The sequence below is a fragment of the Vidua macroura genome, chromosome 5 (genome assembly GCF_024509145.1).
Source record: "Vidua macroura isolate BioBank_ID:100142 chromosome 5, ASM2450914v1, whole genome shotgun sequence".
Classification (NCBI taxonomy): domain Eukaryota; kingdom Metazoa; phylum Chordata; class Aves; order Passeriformes; family Viduidae; genus Vidua; species Vidua macroura.
The window spans coordinates 25,499,542-25,521,471 of NC_071575.1; the positions used below are offsets into that span (position 1 = coordinate 25,499,542).

At 39.6% G+C, this 21,930-nt stretch overlaps 1 protein-coding gene across 2 annotated transcripts in view; it reads left to right on the plus strand.

Annotated features, from left to right (window-relative positions):
• Window positions 1–21,930, plus strand: part of KIAA1549 (KIAA1549 ortholog) — a 140,749-nt gene that overhangs the window by 102,624 nt on the left and 16,195 nt on the right. Inside the window, exons 11-16 of one of the 2 annotated variants that reach the window (XM_053978118.1) lie at window positions 9,963–10,165; window positions 13,492–13,616; window positions 14,780–14,794; window positions 18,136–18,341; window positions 20,035–20,258; window positions 21,418–21,562. In XM_053978118.1, coding sequence (XP_053834093.1) covers window positions 9,963–10,165; window positions 13,492–13,616; window positions 14,780–14,794; window positions 18,136–18,341; window positions 20,035–20,258; window positions 21,418–21,562 — 918 coding nt within the window. The remainder of the gene's footprint in view (window positions 1–9,962; window positions 10,166–13,491; window positions 13,617–14,779; window positions 14,795–18,135; window positions 18,342–20,034; window positions 20,259–21,417; window positions 21,563–21,930) is intronic. The other variant, XM_053978119.1, reaches the window with a different exon arrangement.

A 21,930-nucleotide genomic window follows, 5' to 3' on the forward strand; every position in this document is an offset into this window, starting at 1 on the left:
AACTGAATTTTTGCCAATGGTTATTTTTCTTAATGAAAATCTCAACAAATTTCTTTAATGCCCAAACCATCATTTTGCTCAGTACCTGTACTGGGCCCCTGATGTTTTTGTGCAAAACCATTCCTTTCCTCTTCCCCAAAGAGGAAAAAAAAAAAAAATTTTACCTGTTATCCACAATGGAAGCAGAGTCAGCAGTATTATTTCTTTCTCTGTAGACATCCAAATATTAAAATGGAACCTGGTTCTCTAGGAGTTTCACTTTCCTTTCTGTGTTACAAGCATTTGAAGAAAAATGTCAGACCCCTTCCTAGGACTTCTCAGAGGTAATTTTGGCTATAGACAATTTTTCAGGGAAAGGCTCCCTGCCCTAATGGCAAGAACTGGCCAAGCTAATTGGCAGTTTATTTAGAATGTCTTACATGTTCTCCTGTATATGCTGGGTGTGCTGAAGTCATTGCTTTTGCAGTGATAGCTTTGAGTGGCTTGCTCAGTTCCTTGTGTATCCAAGGGCACATCCTAAAGCCCATGGGGAAGAATGCCTGCTTCTCCAGTCAGATGTCACTCCTCTTTGGAGCCTTCTGTATGCCACTGTGCTTCCCAGAGATTGAGTATGTCCTTCTGGTTCAGTGTCCCTCCTGTGTGTGTTTACATGTGGCACAGGTGGAGAGTTCAAAGCCTTGGACAAAGTCCTGCACCTTCTCCTGGAGCTGCAGCACAGGTAATGCCAGTGCTGGAGGGCTGTGCCAGCACAGCTCAGCTGAAGTGTCATCATAACCTGGGGACTGTCACCAGCCCTTGCATGTCTGCTCTGATCTGCTCACAGTCACAGGTAATGAGTCATGCCTGCTGCAAGATGTCTGAGAGGCACTTGTGTGGATTTTTATTTCCCCCCCTAAGCAGGAATATCTGATAACCAAATGTCATGTGTCAGGTGTGACTTTACACCTCTGATTTGAGAATTTTGCTTATTATTGTATAGTCTGTAGACTATCTCTTGGATGTTCCCAAGATCAGAGGCCAGCCCTGCTGGAGGCTAAATACTAGGCTTTGCTCCTGATGCACAGAATTCTTATGATGTTTTGACATCCTGTAATCCTTTTGTTCGTCTGTCTAATGTCAAGGCAACAGTTCTGCATTGCAGAAAAATTCAGTCAAAAGAAACTCATGTTAAGAAAGGCAGCTGACACCAATCTTATAAAAACTACTTGAAAACTGACATGAGTTTATGCAAGAGATTCATGTTTGCATAACAAATACCATTCATTTCTAATAGCTACCTTGACTAACTATCCAAACTGTTGTCTTCTTGGGAATGGCATACAGGATCTCCTTCAGAGTCAATAGCTGGATTCTAACGAGGCATAGAGTATTCAACATCTTAATTACTTCTCAACAATGCATTTCTCTGATGGCAATTCCTCTCTGAAAGAGCTCTTTTGTAGTAACTCTTCTGTAATGAGGATTAACTGTTCACAAGTGGTAGAAATAAAATACTGCACTTAGATACACTGCTTATACAAATAGGTATAAAAAGTAAAATGTCTCCATCTGCTTTCTCAGAAACATTCATCTGTCTTGAGACCATTCCAAAAGGCCAGCTAGCCCAGATGCTACAAGGAAAAGAGAAGAGAGGGGAGAAGGACAGGGCGAGTATATGGATTGCTTTGCCTTGAGTAACTCTTCAGCCTCCAGTTATTTGTCTCTAGAAGTGATGATATTTAGCAACCCTCAACATATTTCTTTCTTATGAACTTGTTTGGTCCTTCTGAATTCATCTCAGCTGCTGGCAGGGATTTCCACAGCACTCTACATGAAGAACCACGTCATGTTTCACAATGCTTTTATCCTGCTACTGCCACTTCTAAGTTTTCTGTGATGGCCCTTAGTCTTTCTATTGGAGGGGACAGGGAACAGCTGATTCCTAGGCACTTCATCTTTGACGATCCTGACTTTATAGACCTCTGTCACATTGCTATCTCTGTCATCTCTTTTTCCAATCAGAGGAGCCTCAGTTTTCTAATCCCTTCTTTTGAACTGGCATTTGAACCTTTGAATAATGTGAACATTTTCTAATTCTGTTCCGTTCATTTTGAGAGGGGGAGAGTCGAATTGAATATACCATTCAAAATGTAGGTGATCAGTGGATTTATAGTCATGTTTATGTAGTGGTTACTTTTCAAAAGGAGTTAAAACAAAAAGAATCTGTTTTCAAGATACAGGTAAATGTTTTGCCATCCTAAGCATAATAAACCTCTGAGATGAGATTAATACTGGGGAAAGAAATTTTTCACTCTTAACAAAAGGTGATAGAGAGTCTACTGTCGAATTTAGCTGTTTGGGGAGCATGGAAATGCACCAACATTAAATCACTGTTGCCTAAGGTTTTAATGTGCTACGCACTTGTGTTTGAAACTTGTAGTTTCATTTCAGCAAGAATATTTCTACAGTATATGGGAGTGTACTTTCTCTTAGGTATATAAATATGTGAATCATTGAACCCAACAAAATACCAGCATGAAAAAACAAAGGGAAATTACTGACCTTTGCTCTATCTTTGGACTGTGTTGTCTACATGCTCTGTGCAGATGGTGAGAGCCATGTTAGAATGTATTTGTTTGCTTCACAAGTTTAGAAAAGGGTTCCCTTAATTTGTAATTTTTTTATGTGTTGTGCTATCTCTCTTAGAGGTTGCAGTTGGTGTTGGAGTTACGTACGTGGACTTGGAAGAGTAATTGTTTAACATAACTTAAGGAGGAAAAATACCTGTCTACTGTATAAAGTTGCCAATCTTCTTGTAACTTACTCCTGACACTTCTGTCCAACCAGTGTGCAGAGGGGCCTCACAAACTATGATTAAGATAGTATCCACCCAGTGGCATTTCTGTCTGAGAAGCAAAGCTAAAACTGTATGTGATTCAGGAGCAAAATTCTGCCTGTTACAGCAGTTATCTCAGCAGCCTGTGGGCATATATGTACTCAGAGTTACGGGCTTTCAACGACATGATCCCTCTTGTATTTTGTGAAGTTTACTGAGCTGCCATAGTAATATTAGTGTGGCAGGAAGAAATGCACAAAGGAGAAGAAGAAGGATGATGAAAATCCGCAAGAAGAATCCATCTTAAGAAAATATGTCAGGACAGGTGTCTTGAGAATCTCAGGCTTTATAAAGTTTTGTAAGTTTGGGGGTTTCTTTATTTGTTTTTAATCCCACTCCAGAAGCAAAATTCCTGAGGTGGTATTTTCTGTGGGATTCCTGCTTTCCTTTTGTTTGGTGGTAAGCAGTAACACAGTTATGACTTTCCAGTGAAGGGAAGGAGGACCAGAGTCTGTACCCCAGCTTGTTCTGATTTTCTGTGCCAGTGCCGCCTATACAGTATGCTACTTTTTCCCAACTTGATGAGAGAAATCCAAGCAACTCTAAGCATATTTCTTTTCCCCAAAAACAGGTTTGCTCAACTGCTTTACCTATTCCCAGAAATGGCAATAGTTGACCAAAGTGCTGTTGTGATGACAAATGGGAAATGTAATTTGTATAGAGATACTTGATCCAAGAGAAGAAAATGGGTAGCATTTTGTACCTACAGCTTCTGTTTTGGCCTGCAGGTCTCAAAATCCTTCTTCTGGTTTGAGGCTTGCCACAGAGGGCACAGGCTGTCACCACTGTAGAGGGAGGGTGGTGGCATCCCAAGATGTAATAAATACAGGGAACCGTCATTGCACATGCACTTCTGTTGACATACAAACACTGTTACCAAGTGAAGGTATTTAAATTAGAGATTTCTTTTTGTTTTGGTCCCTAAATATATTTTCTAAACCAGCAAAAGTGAAGGAACCCATCTGCACATTTCTCAGTGATGCTTAGTGTTGGGGTTTTGTTTTAAAGAAGTTTGGCTTATGGTACAAATACGTTGCATTGTATCTCATGTCAGAAAAGAGACACAAGTCACAAAAAGACCTCAAGGGATACAAGTGGACCTCAAGGGATACAATTTTTTCAGTATTTTGAAGGTGGCTATGGAGTCATAACTCTCCTTCAAAGAGATCTTCTAATATGTTTTTTTCATTAATGAAGGAGGTTTGTGTCTTAAATCAGATATGCATTATTGTTATTGAATCACATGTATAAATTGTATGCATTATGACTTTACAGGCAGTCCCTGGCCATCATCCCAAAGGAGTTGATGTCAAAGGAGAGCAATGCAAACTGAAATACAGAGGTTGTACTTATGTGGAAAGATATGTAGGAATGATAATAGAAAAATGAGCTGAATAAGAAAATAATACTCTGAAAGATGAACATACCTCAGTACTTCTAACTTCTTATTTATTGGTAGACTGGTTGGTGTTTTGAACATCTTGTTGAACAGTGACTGCAAACCATATGGATGAATGATCCTTGTGGGAGGATGACTTCCTGGATGGGATAGTAGACACATAGTGAAAAAAGAGTTAAAATGAAGAGGACTCTACCAAGCACACAAGCAGCTACAAATTATCCTTTTTGATGCGTCATGAGAGTGATGCTGAGAATTCACACCAACCCATGTTATGGTGCCCTGGGGATATGGATAAGAGTTTGGTGGTGTGAATGTCAGGCTGTGAAGTCAGCTGGCAATTGTAGTACCCTTAAGCTGTCCTAAATCACACTGACTTACATCTTCAACCTACATTAATTTTAAGAACAGTGTGTCTCATTGTCTTGCTGTGTTTAAGCTTGTAGACTTTTTTTTTTTTCCTAAAAAGTTTCTTTATGCAGTAATATTCTGCATGCTAACATGACAGTAAGGTCGTAAGTCACCAGGACTTCTTTATAGGGATTCTTGTCCTGTTCGCAGGTTATGCACTGACACTAAAGCACATGCTTAGCTCCTCTGTTTCCTTAGAAATGTATGTTAACAGCCTCTGCTCAATTCAGCTAGCTCTACAAGGAACAAGGCCAAGACCATGGTATAAAATCAGTAGAAAATGGGCTTAATACATTATTCTTCATATCATGTCCCAATTCAAATGCTGCTTGTAGGAGCTACAGAGAGAATACTGAATTAAGTGTATTTCTTTTCTTCTGCTTTCTGCTGAAATTACTCACTGAAGTGTTAGCAGCATTTGCTTTCTTGAGAAGACAGGTTGTTGACATTCCTGGTGTGTCTCTGCATCCAAAAAAAACAATATATTGGCAACCATTTTGTATTTCAGTGGCTTGAACAACACTGAAACTATTATCTGCTTTTATGCAATAAGAATTGACTGAGATTTTGTTGGCTTCTGCAGAAATTATTTGATTTTTCTATGAATTGAGCTTCAAATACTGGTTTGAGGGTTTTTTATTATTTCATTCAGTATGTAACAATAGAATTAAAAACTCTCTTGACTTAGCAATATGAGATCATCTTTCTCTAAGATTTTGGCAGGTTCTGCATTTGTACAATAATGTAATTCCTTATGAGTGCAGTAATTTAGACATTTTAGTGGTAAGCTTCAGAGTAGTTTATCTCTTTCCTTTTCACAAGTATATTAAAGATAAATGAAAACCTCTAGCAACTTACATTTAAATCAAGAAATCTTTGCCAAGACTGCTTTTGTGCAGTCCTGGGTAAAGGCATCTGAGGCTGGTGAAAAGATGCTCATTTTCAGTACCTGAACAAATAGCAATATCAGCGTAACTTAAAAAGTGCTCTAAAAAAGATACTGCGTTCTTTTCTTGGTGGTGATTAATATATGAGTAGTAGATGACTGATCCACACATGGTATCCTGACTTCCAGTCCCAAGATGGGCAGAGGTGATGCAACCTGTTACATAACTTGATCTAAAGAAAAGAAAGAACTCGGCAGGTGGCACACAGAAATTTTTAAGAAAATGTTGGAAACATCTTCAGTCAAGAGTAACACCATTCATTTCACTGAGTCAGTGATCTGACTGTCTAGTCTTGAACAAAGTAGAGTTGTGGCTCAGTGTCCTTCAGACACTTCTCATCGAAAATGTGGATTTTGGCTGCTATCATTTCTCAGTTAGAAGTCATAATGTTGTTGTGGTCTACAAGGAGAGGTATGAGAAGCATAGATTGTATTTTTAAGAAAGCAAGGCGTATGTCAATGTTATTTCTACAGTAGTAATCCTATTAGTAATTCTATTTTTCAAATAATATTAGTTTTAATAAGTGAATTTATAATTTTTTGAGGACCATCTTTTTGTATTCAGTCATATATATGTATGTATTGTCACATTTTTCTATTGTGTTTTTTCAGTCATGCACAAACACATACACACGTGCATACAGTCTTTGTATTGGCTGGAGCTGGTAGTGCCAACTTAAGCTTTTTTAGCAGGAGATATCTAGAAATGTTTGGCTATACAGAACTCTGCATAACTTGAAGCATTGAGCCCATTTCCATTCAAGTATCAGTTTCATACTGAAACTATTTTTTAAGATGAGAAGAAGAGTTTGTTTTCCAAATAACAAGGTTAAGAGAAAATGAAACGCTCTGTCTGAATTTTAAAAATTGTTGTGGAGAAGCTCTAGTGTGCATTCCAAGCCTTAGGGGGTGTAGGTTGTGAAAGGAAAGAGAACAAGAAGGTTGTTTGGTATGAGGGAAATGCTTTTGCTGATTCTGTGGGGAGCTGACAGTTTCTGGGTTAAGTTTTAACTTCAGGAAAATGTTTGCATGGGGTTGACAAAGCCCTGTTAGAGATTTACCAGTTCAATTATTATTGAATCACTTGTATAAATTGTATGCATTATGACTTTACAGGCACTCCTTGGCCATCATCCCAAAGGGGTTTACGTCAAAGGAGAGCAATGCAAACAAAAATACAGAGGTTGTACTTATTGTCAGAGGATAACACCAATTCTGCACTTATACGATCTGTAGAGCTGTACTGTAAAGCTGAGAGGGTTTTTTCTCTGTTGTGTTACACAGAGCTTGTTATGACACCAGATGTTAAAAATGTAAAGACTGGTGAGCCTCAGGTTCTTGGCTGCTGTCAGCTGGAAGGAAGAGGGAGAGGCAAGAGAGTGGAGCAGAGAGAATGGTTCTGCCTGTCAAGGAAGAGTAAGACCAGCTGAGGAGCTTACCTGGCTCCAACTTAAGGAAAATATAGCTATAGGTTCTGTGGTGCCTGGTATGGTGATAGCTGAGATTGGCCAGCAAGTGTCCATGAAGCCCTAAAGTCTTAGCCACCCTAGCTGTAAAAATGCATTAAAGACTCATCTTGCATCCCCTTCTCCTTTCAGTGTGTGTTTGCCAGCTTCTGTGTGAAATGAGATGAGGATCCTGCTTCTGCAAATAACATTCTTACATTCTGCCCAGCTTTGACTAATAGCAGAAGGCCCAGCCTATGCCAAGGATCCAGCAGGGTGGGAGAGACCAAGAGGGTTCCTGTGCAAGAACTGAATTTATGATGTTCTAACTCAAGACTATTGCATTGCCTGTGTGTGAAAGGATCCAGTTGTGGTTGTTTCAGATAATCATAACTGCCATTTCTTACAGTGTGGATGCTGGTCTCTGCAGTACTAACAGCCTTTTAATTCAGCTGCTGTGTGGTCTGTCCGCAGATAAACATGCGTGGACACATATGCTGTGGCACATGTGCCTGTACACATAAATATATCTGTTCCTGTGACTGTGCTTAGATAAAAGGTTATGTTGGACTGCAACTGCGAATAAGACTATTCAAAGTTTTAAAAAAAATGAAATTTTTATATTTTTGTATGATTTTTTACTCCCAAATGGGTTTACAAACTCAGTCTGCTAGAATGATTCTAAGATGGGTTGAAGTTCATGCTTCAGACATGCAGCAATCTTAGTAAAACCATACTGGTAACTCCAGTATTCCTGGAATGTTTGTCTCTTCAGCTGTTTTTCCTCACCCCACCCATCACACTATTCAAAAAGCAGCAGTAACTTTGCAGATTGATAAGAAAAGGGTAGAGAACCACCAGATTGTTTTGTGGAAGAATTGTGCCTAGCATATGGTGAAGACTGTCCTCATCTTTGGGGCTAAGGGGAGTGGAATCTGTGGAGGGGAATGTAGTGAAACAAAGATGTGATCATCAGGAGGCAGCAGCAGGGCTGGGCAGGCAGGAGGGGGCAGTATGAAAAGGTTAGAAGAAGGGAAGCCACTGAAGTTCAAAGGTAGAATGTCATACAGAGGAATATTTTCTAGGAGAATAGACATAACTTCAAACAGGCCCTAAGTGAGGTGGGGTAGCTAAGAAGTTTCAATAATCAAAGTGGTGCAAGCTGGCCTGATAATTCTGACAGCAGAAGTGAAAAGTTTGTCTTCAGAAGTATTTGGGAGAAGGAGTGGGGATTATTGGAGGGTTTTGTGGGAGGGGTCTTATTAAGTAAGATCCTGAAGAGAAATGTTTAACATCTGAACAGGAGAAAATTTCAGGAAGGTTTCGCTAGATGACAATGACTCAAAAAAAATGGAGACACAGTTACACCTTCACCTAGTGTAGCTCCCCAGTGCCTTTTGGAATCAGTGGTTGCAGTTATTTGCATAAATTCAATAACTGAATCACCCACAGTGCTGAATTGAAGGGACTCTTGTAAAGCCCAGGACAAATGGGCATAGCAAAAGACATCCAGATTTGTTCAAGTAATAAGCTTACTCATTTTGTGAGAAATTAACTCCAAAACCTCAGCACATAAACTGATGGATTTTACAGAAGAGCTTTTATTGCCATCTACTGGCTTAAATAGGCAGCTTGCTCGACTGCATCACCCTTTCTAAGAATCATTTGGAAAATGTTTGCTTACTGAGAAAATATTTTGAAGAGATTGTTTCAGAATATTCCTTAGGCAAGCTTATCTTTGGCATGATATCAGACAAGTCTGTTTGCAGTTAGCTGTGTTGGCATGCCAAGCTTTATGAAAGGGGGTTCATTTAAACATCTGGAACCTGACGCAGCCATAAGTGCACTCCAGCACATGCTTCACTTTGCAGGAAAGCAGCTCTAGGAGCACACAGAGGATTTTGTGCCTGTGGTGTGCAGCAGGTTTAGCGTGCATGTGCTTTGGAAACTGGAGTTGTCAACGTTTCTTTCTACTTTCAGCTTCCAAACTACATAAAATTGAATGGGGTTTGAGGAAAAACTTTCTCTTAATTAGTTCTTCAGATCTTCCAATTACTTCAAAGGCCCCCAAAAATAAGCAGAGAGCTTGAATCTTGGAGCCTTGATTAAGTCTGAATCAAGTCATTGATAAGATGAGATTAGCTTTTTTTATAAATACAGTTATGAAAGTAAAAGGCGGAATTCTGTGTCTTTCTCAAGCAAGATGCCCATTGAATAAGGTCTTTAGGACAATTTCTCTAAATCCCAAAGCCTTTTGTATATTTTTCTGTCTGTTAAGTATGAAATTCCTAAGAAATTTTCAAGTTTTTTCTGGAGGCATCAGTATGGACTGACAAGTTATTGCCAGGCTGCTGTATAACTCAGATCTGCAAAGTGTTTATCTTTCATCACATGAACTAGGTGTTTGTACAAGCACTCCCAGATTTGGGGAGCTCAAAATGAGAAAGATCAACAGTGACATTATTCAGATTATTTAAAATCCTGCATCCATTTTGACTGGAAGAAATAGAAATATGACCTGGTGGCGGTAGCCATTTCGGTCTGTACACAGGTGTCTACAGCCTTGCACTCACAAGTACACAAAAAGCTCCTCACACAATGATTAAATCTAAAGAAATAGTAGTAAAAAATAGTAGCAGCATCAGAAGTCTATTTTTAAACTAGATTTATTGATTTGGAATTTTAAACTGTGTATCATATACTGCAGTAAGGTGACAGAATTGTGGAGAGTTTCTTTTTCTTTTCCCTGGTGCTCTCGTGTTCGTTCCTGAGACTGCCATTGCCTGACCATCCTCTCAGTGGCCATTGTTTACAGATCTGAACCAAAGCCTTTGTACTCATTGTCACTTACTTTTGCTGTTTCTTGTCTTTGTTCTTTTCTCACAGCTACAAGCCCCCAGTGTGAAAGGCTTTGATTTTGCTAAGCAGCATCTGGGCCAGCACAATAAAGATGATGTCCTGATTATCCATGAGCCAGCTCCTTTACCAGGACCTATTAAGGATACAACCCCATCTGAGAACGGAGATGTGCCCAGCCCCAAATCCAAGACTTCTACAAAGCCTTCAAAGACTGTTCGACACAGAGGGAGGTCAGTTCACAGAGATAAAAACAAATTGCAGTAGACAACAGTTGACTAAGGGCTAGCAATTGTTGTATTTTTAGGGCAGTTTCAGTGGAAAGAACTGTTCCAGAGCTCCGGAACTCGCATTTGCTAGTGAGCCACCACTGTTACACCTCACTACTTGTTAGTACAAGGTTGTGAGAATTTAGTGTTCATTTTTCTTTTAAAGGGAACATACCCAGTTAAGAGGGGTATTTAAGATACTGCTGAGCTGGCTGGAGTCAAGTCCTTGCTTGTTCACTGGAAACACCAAGTGTATTTTTTCCAGTGCAGTCTCTTTGTGATCTCTAGCCACTAAGCCAGTGGGTGGTTAAAAACAAATGAAAACCGCTGACAAAAGTAATGTGTTTCAATCCCATTAATAGTGATCAATACATGGATGAAGAGTCAGGATTTCCAAAACTAAGCTGTATCTCCAAAATTCAGGGAAGGTGCAGAAATGTTGTTATTTATGATTATCTTGGGGGGGCGGGGGGGGGGGGGTGTCTTGCGGCAAATGAGCCTTATTCAGAAAAAAGAATGGTAATTCACAGCTGTGCAAATGGAGAAGGGTCTGTCAACCATCAGCAGAATTTTCCTAACCTTTTGCAATAATCACATGATGTGACTGTCCCTAGCTGGAAAAAATTGTGTTTGTAAGATACAAACAGGACACATGATTTTACAAAGCTGTGCAGTAGAGATGGATCTGTGCGCAAAAAAAATGTGGGGGAAAAATGGAACTCTGAGAAGACCCCCTCTGAACTACACTTCCCAGTAATTCTTCTTCCTCACTCTCACACTTGTCTCCAAAGAGAGATCTGCATTCCCTGTGCTTACACCTATGTGATACTGCACAGTGGGAGGGAAAAAAGGCAAACAATCAAGAACAGGGTTGGATGAGCTGAGAAAGAAACTAATGGTGATTCTGACTGAGCTGCAAGTCTCTGCAGCACAGCTTGCTCTTCTATTCAGCCCTCTGCTTCCTCTAAAGCCCCAGTTGTCTTAAGATCCTTGCTTCATCTTCCCCATGTGGGCTTAATAAAGCTCAGTTTCCCCCTTCCAGTTGCTAAGCCCGTCTTCCTAAATCCCTGCAGGCCTTGTAAGTAGAAGACTGCCAGTGGTACAGTGGAAGGTGGACAAAACTGGAAAATAATGGAAGAAAAATTAGCTATACTAGTTTTGTTGTAGCTTACATAAATTGAAACAAAGCAATATAAATCTGAAAGACAAGTGTTTCTGTGTTTCTTTTTAAAAGTTCAGAAGTGGCCTAGGACAGAGATGATACCTGGGGGAAGGGAAGGCATCTATATTTATATGCAGATAAGCAAAATAAATAAGTTGAAATTTGAGATTTCTACAGTATTTCATCTAGAATAATTCAGAAGTTTAAGCAGGAGAAATTTCAGAAGCCAACATTCTAATGATACGCTGTGGTAGAAGGCCACCAAGTAATTCAGGTGTGATTTACCCTTAGTGAAGCCATGTTGGCTGTCACCAAGCCCCTTCTTATTTTTCATATGCCTTAGGATCATTTCCAGGGCAATCTGCTCTGTGATCTTCCTGGCACAGAGGTTAGAGTGACTGACCTGTAGTTCAGACACTTGAAATGTTTTCAGAAGGGAATCTCCCCTTTCTCCCTCATGTTCCCATAAGAACAAATCTTCCTTGAGGCTTAACTATGGAGATGTTGCCATCATCTCCCTGCCATGCTGATGTGCCCGTGTCAGCTTGCGATTTAAAACATTTATTCCCCGAGGCAGAAGTTGAAATGTGAAATGGTATCATACTGTGTTGTGTTGGGTTTAGCTGCTTGATGTTTTGTGAGGAAACACAGAGCTCGGTTCATCACAGTTCAGCTCAGGACTGTGTGTTACGTGCCAGGAAATCTAGTGGTGATGTGAGTACACGTTCTATATCTGTAGGAAACAACAAACAAGAACAGCTGAGTTCAGAAAGCTCAGCATCCCTAGGCTCCAGCTGAGAGTTGGACTTGCTGTTTTGACTTGAGAATATACAACTGCATATTCCTCAGCACTTTCAAGAAATGGCTGATGTTGACTCAACACTATTTATGTTCCTATAACTTGGTGATAATTTGGATGTGCTGAGAAAGGAGTATCATGGGAAATGCAGAGCACAATGAGATGAAACAGAAAGTCAGTAGGGGACCTGGACACAGAGCTCCAGCCTCATACTCTGCTGAACCAGGAAAAAGGTGATGGAGGTGATAGCTCTGCACACCCTCTCCCCCACAGGAAAAGATGCAGTGATGCAGATCTCTAAGCTCATTGAGGACCATTTATCCTCTTTTCCCTGCTATTGTTTTTTTTTAATTGGGATGTGTCATTAGTATTACAGTCATGCAGATCAGGACATTGTTTAGGGAGGAGAAAAAGGGAAGTTGAATTCAGAGCTGCAAGAAGTAGATTTAACTTCAATGGACTTGTCAGGCTGCATATAGTTATCTTACTCTGTGTGCTCTAGACAGGTTGATACTTAGCCAAGATATACCCATCTAGCCCAAGCAAATCCTGCACTAATGAGGTTAATGCACAGACATGTACACACTCTCCATGATTAACTCCTTGCCAGAGTAGAATATGAGTGTTCACAGGACAAAGTGGACACTAAAGGCTGATCCTGTGTAAAGATACAGGCTTTGGTGTCAGGCAGTGATGTGGCCCTGTATTTTTTCTATTTTTATACTATCAGAATAATTTTACAGCGGAAGTATTTTGCTGGGGAAGATCATAGTATTTTTCTATATTGCCTACAAAAGGTGCAAGAACTGAGATTGTAATTTTTTAGATAACAAATATTCTTAAGAATCTTGTGACTGCATGGAATAAATACATAAAAGAAGCTTTTTTGAATGGCCTTACATTTGACTAGTCAGGGAAATATTCACGTAGATTTGTATTGTTAGCAAGAGAACACCAATTTAGTAAAGCTGAATGTTAGACTAGTTACCTATGTGGGTTTTGTATTCCTAATGTAATTCTTTTCTTTCTGAGAGTTAAATTGCTAGTTACAAATGCAGAGCTTTTTCTTGTAGTGTGTTTTAAAGGAAAGATTACTTAATAATATTGTCACATCTGAATTGTGTTGCAGTCATTTTTCACACACAACAAAGGTAACATAATGACAATGAATATCTAGCTATGATAATGTATTATAAATTTACTTACAGAGGAAAATTTTAGCAGTCTTCACAAAGTATTTTAGGACAGGATTCTTTGTGCGTGAGAATTATGCCCCCTTGCAAATTAGTGTTACATGTTGGTTTGTTTGTTTTGTCATGTTTGTGGCAGAATTTCACCATCAGATGCTGAATCCACGGCAAGTGAACAATCCAGCGGGAGAGAAACAGGAGAAGAAAGTGCAAGACCATCAACTGCTGCAAACGAGGGCAAGCCACGCAGAGCAGTGAAGAAGGGTTTGTTACCTTTTTTTCCTCTGTGTGTGCTCTAGTGCTTTACTCAGGTTGAAGAGTTAATCTGGTGCTGTAACTTTTCTAAACTCATCTTTGGCTGTTGATTTTTCTGCTTCTTGCTGCTGAAAATCCCTTCATATTTGGTTTTGTTTCTTCTGTTGAAACTGGAGAGTTATACATTCCTTTCATTCCAGCAAGCTTTTGAAACAAATGGCTTAGCAGGAATGAATCTTGCCTCCTTTTGTCCCACGCACACTCCCAGCAAAACTGTTCCTAGCTAGGCCTAATTGTGTCTCTCATGGTAGCAGATTGGCAGACAGTTACATGGCAGTAGAGGTCACAGCAGGACTTCAGATCAGGAGAGTGTCTCTGTAGCAGTAACTTTGAAAAAGTAATATGAAAAAAAAGACACCAGAAAGGTCAAAGTTTTACAAATGAGTTGTAGTTCAATCATCAAAATGCCTGCATGATTGTACATTAGAAAGATCAAAATTCAGTGCTACTGTGTAAATAACACTGGGGTTTTTTTGTTAAGAACCATCTTGTTTCCAGTTAAAGTGCCACTACTTTTCTCGGACGTACTCTAAAATATATATATTTATATATTTGAAAAGATGGGGAAACATCTCAGCAGTGTTTGAGTTCCTCCAACTTATCTGACTGGAATTCTGTTGCTCAGTTTTAGTGTTCTCCTATTTCTTCTTACTGGGAACTCCAGATTCGTCTCTCTGTTTTCTATCTGACTTTAAACTTTATGTAACATACAACATTTCCTTTTGGTGTAGAAATGTTACGTGTTGCTGCAGCTGAATTACCTGGTAAAAGCAGCAAGGAGACTGCGTAAAATGTGTCCTTTCTATCTATCATGCCCTCACTGGGTAAAATGCATTATTTTTTCAGCATTTGGTGCCTCTAGTTTGCAAATCATAAGGACTATTCTTAGCATTCAGAATGGGAGGCAGTGTCTGCAGAGAGCTCTCTACTAAATGGGAGATTCAGTTCCCTTTTTGTGCAGCTGAGATTTGGCAGTTTGATCCAAGTTCATGCATCTCATTCAAAGTAAATGCAGTCATCTTACTGCTGTGGTTTTTTTTCCAGTTGCCATTCTAGCTAAATTACTTGTCATAATTACTGTGTTGTCTCTTCTTTTTCTTTTATGTTGTCAGGAGCAAACAGAGTGGGTAAGTAACCAGAGCTGGTAGTTGAGTACAAATATGAATAGGGGTTTTGGGGTAGCTGCAATTATGTCTTAAGGATGGAAGAGTTTGTCTTCTGAGTCTAAGAAAATAAAATTGCTTTTGAGCTATTGAAGTCTAAAAAAGTCTCAGTAACACGAATTATAGTAATCCAGCACATTTTTCTAATTTTGTTCCTCCCAATTCTTTCAAATTATTGAGGAAAACATCACTGTGAAAGAAGCAAAACTAAGGCAGCTGTTGGTCCTGAAACCAGCTTTGTATAAACAAGTTGAAAATAATACTGGAATTAATGTAGAATTAATTAACTGGAAGCCCAAGAAAAGCATGAGCTACCTGCAAAGAAACACAAATATTTTGTTGTGAACTAGTGTTTTCTCTGCCAGGATTGAGACATGACAAACTTAGGGCAGGAAAAAGCTGATGCTGTCTTTGATGTATAACATATCTAGTGATAAAACAAGGATTTGTGTCCTCTGATAGCACTGACCATGTTGTAGTAGCCAACCTTCTGTCCATCCTTCTGTACTCTGCTGCTTATACTGGTGGGTGTAATGAGTCATCAGCTGCATCCTGGGATGTCCCCTACTGGGATACAAAGAAACTGTGTGAAATCTATCTCTAATTGCATACTCTGGCATGTTAAGATACCAATGGATGAGTTGAAGAATCGCATTTACTTTATCTGATTTTGGATGAGGCCTTATGCATCTTGGCTGCTATGTCTCTTGAGGGTGCAGGAAGCAGTAGCCTTTCTCTGTCTCCAGCTGCATTGGTTTTCATATGAAGTCATAGCTTCCTGACATTTCAGTTCCAGTTAATGGTTTCAACTCAGGAAGCAGTGATGAACAGTGATCCTGGCATGTGACCTCTATGGACTGGTTGTTAAAACATTGTCTGACCAGTATTGGGGTATTAAGTAGCTCTCCATTATTTTTTTTGCCCCAGGTGAATTATTCTGAAATCAAAATTTCATTCATGTAGTGCCATCCGATAGCTTTATAAGGAAGATTTTCTAGATGTGAATAATAGTGCAATATAAGAACTTTGAAATGAGAAATTATGCTTATTCTCTCTGTCAAAACTTCTTCAGGACCTCATTCTTATTTTGGGTTAGAAACCATTTCTCCTTTTGTTATATGTGTACAGTGCTACGCTGTTCATGACTTTATCTACTTTTCTTTACTTCCATCTTGGTTTGTATTTATAGACACATTGAGTGTAGGCACACAGAGAGGATTTAAAGGTCATATGCAGCTTATGAGGGTTTTTTGTGTGTATCTTTTCTGCAAAAAGGAGTAGCATATGATGTTACTGTAGAGCCTTACCAAAATTTTTCGGTGGGATTTCTGTTTTATCAAATGAGCTTAAGAACCCTCTCAGCTAAGAGGCCCCTGCCAAGCACTTGTTTATGTGTGTACAAGGGAAAGTTATGGATGAAGTTATAAAGATGCAGAGTGAATGCTCAGTATAATTGAAAATACTGGGCCTTGCTAACCAAGTAATACAAAAATACCCTTACAATTTTATGTTGGAGGTCAGTGAGCTTGGGAGTGGCTGATAGAGTGAAAAGGTGAGGAAAAAATTACTAATGTTCGGGGAAGATGGATGCAGAAGTTCAGATTTCTATTGACTACACAACTGCTCCGAGGGGCTCACACCAACTCCTTAATATATCTTGTGCACCTTTCTGTGAGAGGCAACTCTTGCACACTTCTGAGAGATGCATGAAGATGGGGCTGTGAAGATGACAAATGGTTAAGATGATACAAATAGCTACAGAAGAGAGATGAATCTGCTTCATTTAGGCTCTGTGTCTTGCAAAACATTTGGAACACAGAGGTCTTGAATGGAGCTGTTTACCTTCTTTTTTAAGATCACTTGTACAGAGAAATCACATTTATAAATCATGCATGCCTTTTATAAATTTGTATGTTTGACAATGCTTTGATCAACTTTGAGAAATATGAATAGGGATTTTGCTTAACTTGTGGCCAGACTGCTTTCCAGCCTGGAAGTAGTATGCTTTGAATATAATAAAGCATACTATTGCTTTCTTGTCCTGCTCCCTTCTTGTGCTGGAAGAGGGAAGCAAAGGAGTAAGTCATTTACTGTGGCCTTCCACAGAAGATAGGATTCACTCCTTCAACTCTTTCCTGTGTTACCAGCATGTGTTGCAACAGGATCACAGCAGGGACTATTTTATTTCCCTTCCTGTCTGTTGTAGTTGGATCATGTTGATCAGCAATGGATTCTGTATCAGAATCAAATCAGATATTCCTCCTGATTTGAATATTGAGAACCACATCTCCTTATTATACATCTTTGGAAAGATGTGGGTATGTCCCTCAACATTGTTGTGTTCCCTCATTAAGGAAAGTCACAAGTCTTGATCTCTAATTGCTTGTATTTCATGGTGAAAAGCAGTTTGAGAATGTGTGGCTTTATCACGTGGATAAGACAGAAGGTTGTTTTGAAAGCTTTCAGTAGCTTTTGCAAGCCTCATCTGTATAACACTTTCTGATTTAGGTCTAGCTCAGAAAAAAAAATTACTAAATCAGTGCTTAACTGCAAATCACTGGGGTGATGCTGTAGATTTCAAGTCTTTTGAGGAAGATGACCCATTTCTATTGAAGTAATTAACTGTTGACAGGACCTGGGTTGCACTTCCATGCATATTGGTTTTCATAGTGCCTTTTGCTGATTGCATTGCTTTAACCTCTTCAACAAATTACAACATGACAGTATTTATGCAGCTTGCTTATTATAATGTGGACTATTTATCCTGTCACAGAGAAAAAAATCTGCTTTAAAAGCGTTAATCAGTAAAATGTCTGTAAAATTCTTTGGGGTTTTTTAGGATTTCTAAGAGGTTTTTTGTTGGTTCCTGTATCACTCCTATCACTTAGGAAATGCATTTTGCATTGAGATATCTTTCATTGCTCTTTGAACCCCCATTTGAGCAATTTGCATCTCCTTAAGTACTGATAAGAGGAATCATTAGCAGAATGTACTTAAACAGCTTTTTATGCAGTAAAGTAGATTGAGATTTTGGGAGTTTGCAAGTGCCAAGAGCTTGATTTACAGAAATAAAGAATGACAGCTCACCTTCTGGAAATATAATGGGAAAATGTTTATAATTTGCAAACCACGGGATAAACTTGTTGTACACTAAATGTGAGTCAGCTGGAAGGCCCTGTAGGGCAAATTAGGCACAGATGGAAAACAGGGGATAGTTTTATAGCACAGCATCTGTAGAGCTTAACATTTGACTGTGATAACCCTGGCAGCACTGCTTCACTCTGTATTGGTTCTGATGATTTTAGGACCTCCTCAGACCAGCAGTGGAAACGAGCAGCACTCCTCAGCCTCTATCTTTGAACATGTGGATAGGATGTCCCGTTCCTCAGATGCCAGCAGACGGGTCCCGAGCAAGATCCAGCTGATTGCCATGCAACCCATGGCAGCACCTCCGGTTCAGAACTCGGTGCTCTCCGACCGGGTAGCAGAGACCAACAAAATTAATAAAGAGGTATTTTTGAAAGTGCTTTGCATGTTTTTGGAGGATTGTATGCCTAGCCAAGTGAAAAATACCCAGTTTCTTACAAGGAGTTCCTCGTAAATTCCTTGACAAATTACAGAAATAATCCTGTAGAGAATCCTAGAGAAATTATCTGACCTGTTTTTAAGAGAGATGTCTAAACCAAAATTTAAACACAGAGAGGATCTGATGGTCAGGATATCTTTGTGTTAGCATCCATTTGCTAGTCAGCAGGACATGACTTAAACACAGTTGTGCTAATTAATGTATGAGAATTGGAACATATGGCCCACCTTGGTTTTTATTCTACACTATTCTTTTACTTTTCAGGACTCAGCAAGTTGGTTGTAAAAATAAGTTTTCTCAAAACATTCTGGGGTGTGAATTTGCAGCCCAGTTCATTGTTTTCAACTTCTGATGTGTTTACTTGACATCGTGCTTTCTCTGAGGCTCATGTTACTGTAAGCAGAATATGACCATGAGGAGGGGTGATGCACAGTAAAACCACATCATACACTGCCTGACAGTAGCACCTACCTGCATCCTGGTTTGGTGTAAGATGACATTTTTTCGTAATTCAGAGTGGAAGATTACTCAAACTTGTAACTGAATTTTGATTACTCAAATTGTAACTTTGTCAAGAATCTGTGTTTCTCAGTACCTTACTGAAGAGAGGCAAATATATCTAGGATACAGAGGCAAGAGGAGCCACAAAACAGAAATCTGTCTGCTTGGGCAGAAGACATATGATTCTAACTATAAGCATAAAGAGCAAGTCTGACTTGTGTCCTATATATGCTTTTAGTTTTTCAGATTTTCATGAGAGAATACACAAAAATCAATTTTTATTTGGTTTTTAATTTGCTGATGCTGATATGTTCCAGAACTAGTCCAGCACAGGCAGGGCAGTTGTTGCTATCTAATCTGGTGCTCAAGTGTTTACCAGTGATAGGAATTATTTCAGTGGGTTTTGGGCCAGGATTTACAAAATGTGGTGTTACAACAGCTTTATGCAGATATTGAGATGTACTCCATGAAATTTGAAAAAAGGTAGGAGAGAGGCATGAAAACTCAGCCTCCAAGATGATGTAGAGCTGATAGCGCCGTGTTCATCTGGGGATCTGAGCCCTTTTGCTGCTGTGTTCCTGCATAGCATATGAAGCCTCTCATGCTCAGCAGAGGCACCGAGTTATGAGCTCAGTTGGCTCTTGAAGTTCTTGCTTCTTATGTGGTGAAGGTCATTAAAGGGAAAGGGTGGCAGATTTTAATTCTGTTGATCAAATATCAACAGTATCTGTTTGCGTAGCATAGCTAACTAGAATGGTTAGTCTTATCTTTTCAGAGCGGTGTTACATCTGGCAGACAGGAGGAGTTTTTTGTGTTCCTCCTGCCTTTTATTAACAAACTGCCACTTGCCTCTAATTTCACCTGCCGTGCTGGCAATCATGCTGTGTATAATAGTATATCTACCTGCGGAGACAATGGGAAGACTGCAAAATATCTGTGAAGGAAAGTGTGCTCATAAATTGTGTGACTTATTTTAGTCCTTCAGAGATTGGGGGGAGGGAGGCAAGGGCAGGCAGAGAGGTAGGGAGGTTTACAGAAGAGCAGCAAAATCCAGTTTGCAAAGTAGACAACTGCAAAAATATTCCTCCTTTTTTTTTTTCCCTTCTCCTTCCTGAAGATACAAACAGCCCTGAGGCATAAATCCGAGATTGAGCATCACCGCAATAAGATCCGCCTCCGCGCCAAGCGTAAAGGGCACTACGAGTTCCCAGTGGTGGATGATGTGGTGGTGGTTGACTCCAAAGAACAGCACAGAATATATCGCAAGGCACAGATGCAGATTGACAAGATCTTGGACCCTGGAGGCAGTGTGCCTACTGTCTTCATAGAGCCCAGGAAGAGGTAGGGAACTCAAAGATGGAACTCTTTTAGAGTCAGTATCCAAACTACATCAAAACTGCACTTCTTAACTGTCAGAGCTGAAAATCATTTTGATCACTAGTTGAATTTGAGTTATCTAGGTGAAAAGGATTGGGTTGTTCTAGACACTTTTATTTATTTCAGTATGTGCCACTATTTTTTTGATTTTTTTGATTTCAAATTATGTTTTGATTTCAAATTATGTTTTTTTGATTTCAAATTACGTTTTTACAAGTTCTCAGCAGTGAATTCTTGATAAATTAGCCTAAATGTATGAAAACAGTCCTAAAACAATTTAGTATTTGCTCTGCCATTTGTTTGAATAAATCTTGTGTGGTGTAGAGGGTTCAAAATTGCCATATTAGCACTAGAAAAGAAACCTGCAAGTAATATATATGCAAGTAATGTTTTTATAAAGCAGGAATGGGGGAGGGGAATATGTAAAATGAGGAAAGCCTTGAACAACCTAAAAAGCATGAAGATTCTGAATGTTAAAGGCAAATTCACAAATCAATGAGATTGCCCAGAGGGAATACATAAAAAGGTTATAAGGCACATCTGTCAGCCTCACAGATCTGCCTTCCTGGCCTTGTATTTGCAGAGAAAGTTTTCACTGGGTTCTGTTACGGGCTTATGAATAGAGGCACTTTGTTCCTGGAGGACTGGTGCCCAGTAGGTGCTTCTGCACTGATAGAAGGTAGCTTTTCTCCAGGGGTATGTTTTCCTCAGCTGGTTTGCCTGGTGGGGTTAAACCCTCTTTATCAAGCACAAAGCCTTGTTGGCAGTGTGGTCTGTTCTGCAGCTGCAGATGTGTCACATGTTGGGCCGGGGAGCTGGAACACAGGCAGCCTGGACAGCTGAATGTAGGAGGGAGGTGAGTCTGGAGAGAATTTAAGGGAAGAATGGGATGTTTCAGAGAGTTGCCAATGAGAGTGTTATTAAGAGAAGCTTGAGGAAAGAGATTTGAGCTACCTAATGGGATTGGCACGGAAGACTAGGAAAGGGAAGAGAAACGGGACTGAGGCAAGGATGCCTTGGAGGAAATGGGCAGAGGAGTTCAACCTAGAGAAGAAAAATTTCAAAAATAATTGTGATTACCTTTGTCTCTGTCTCTCTGCTTTTTGGTTTTTTTCCTGTTAAGTTCTCGTGCAAAACGTTCTCCCAAGCAGCGCCGTCGCCATCAGATAAATGGGAGTCCGATTGATGCCGAAAAGGACAGGTTAATCACAACTGACAGTGATGGGACATACAAAAGGCCTCCAGGAGTCAATAATTCTGCATATATTGTATGTATGTCTCTTGAATGGCAGGAATGTTCTGATAGTGATGACAGCTGTGACATTGGCAGGTTTTTGGCCTTCTGTTTATGGTCCATATGATATGGTTAGTTTCAGTCATGCAGTTAGCACGTAAATCAAAGTGAAATAAGGATTTCATTGACAGTCTGTCATTTTTAAGCAGTATAACTCTGCCGAGTATTCCTTGGTATTACAGAGGCCAAGAACCAAAGCCTTGTTTTCATTAATGCCACTGTGTTATGCACATGAAAGTGTGCTTGACATGTTCCACAATATCTTGAACATAGTTTCACTCTAGTCCAATTTGCTGGATGTTATATATTCATATATTACAGCAAATTTCATCCTTTGCTCTT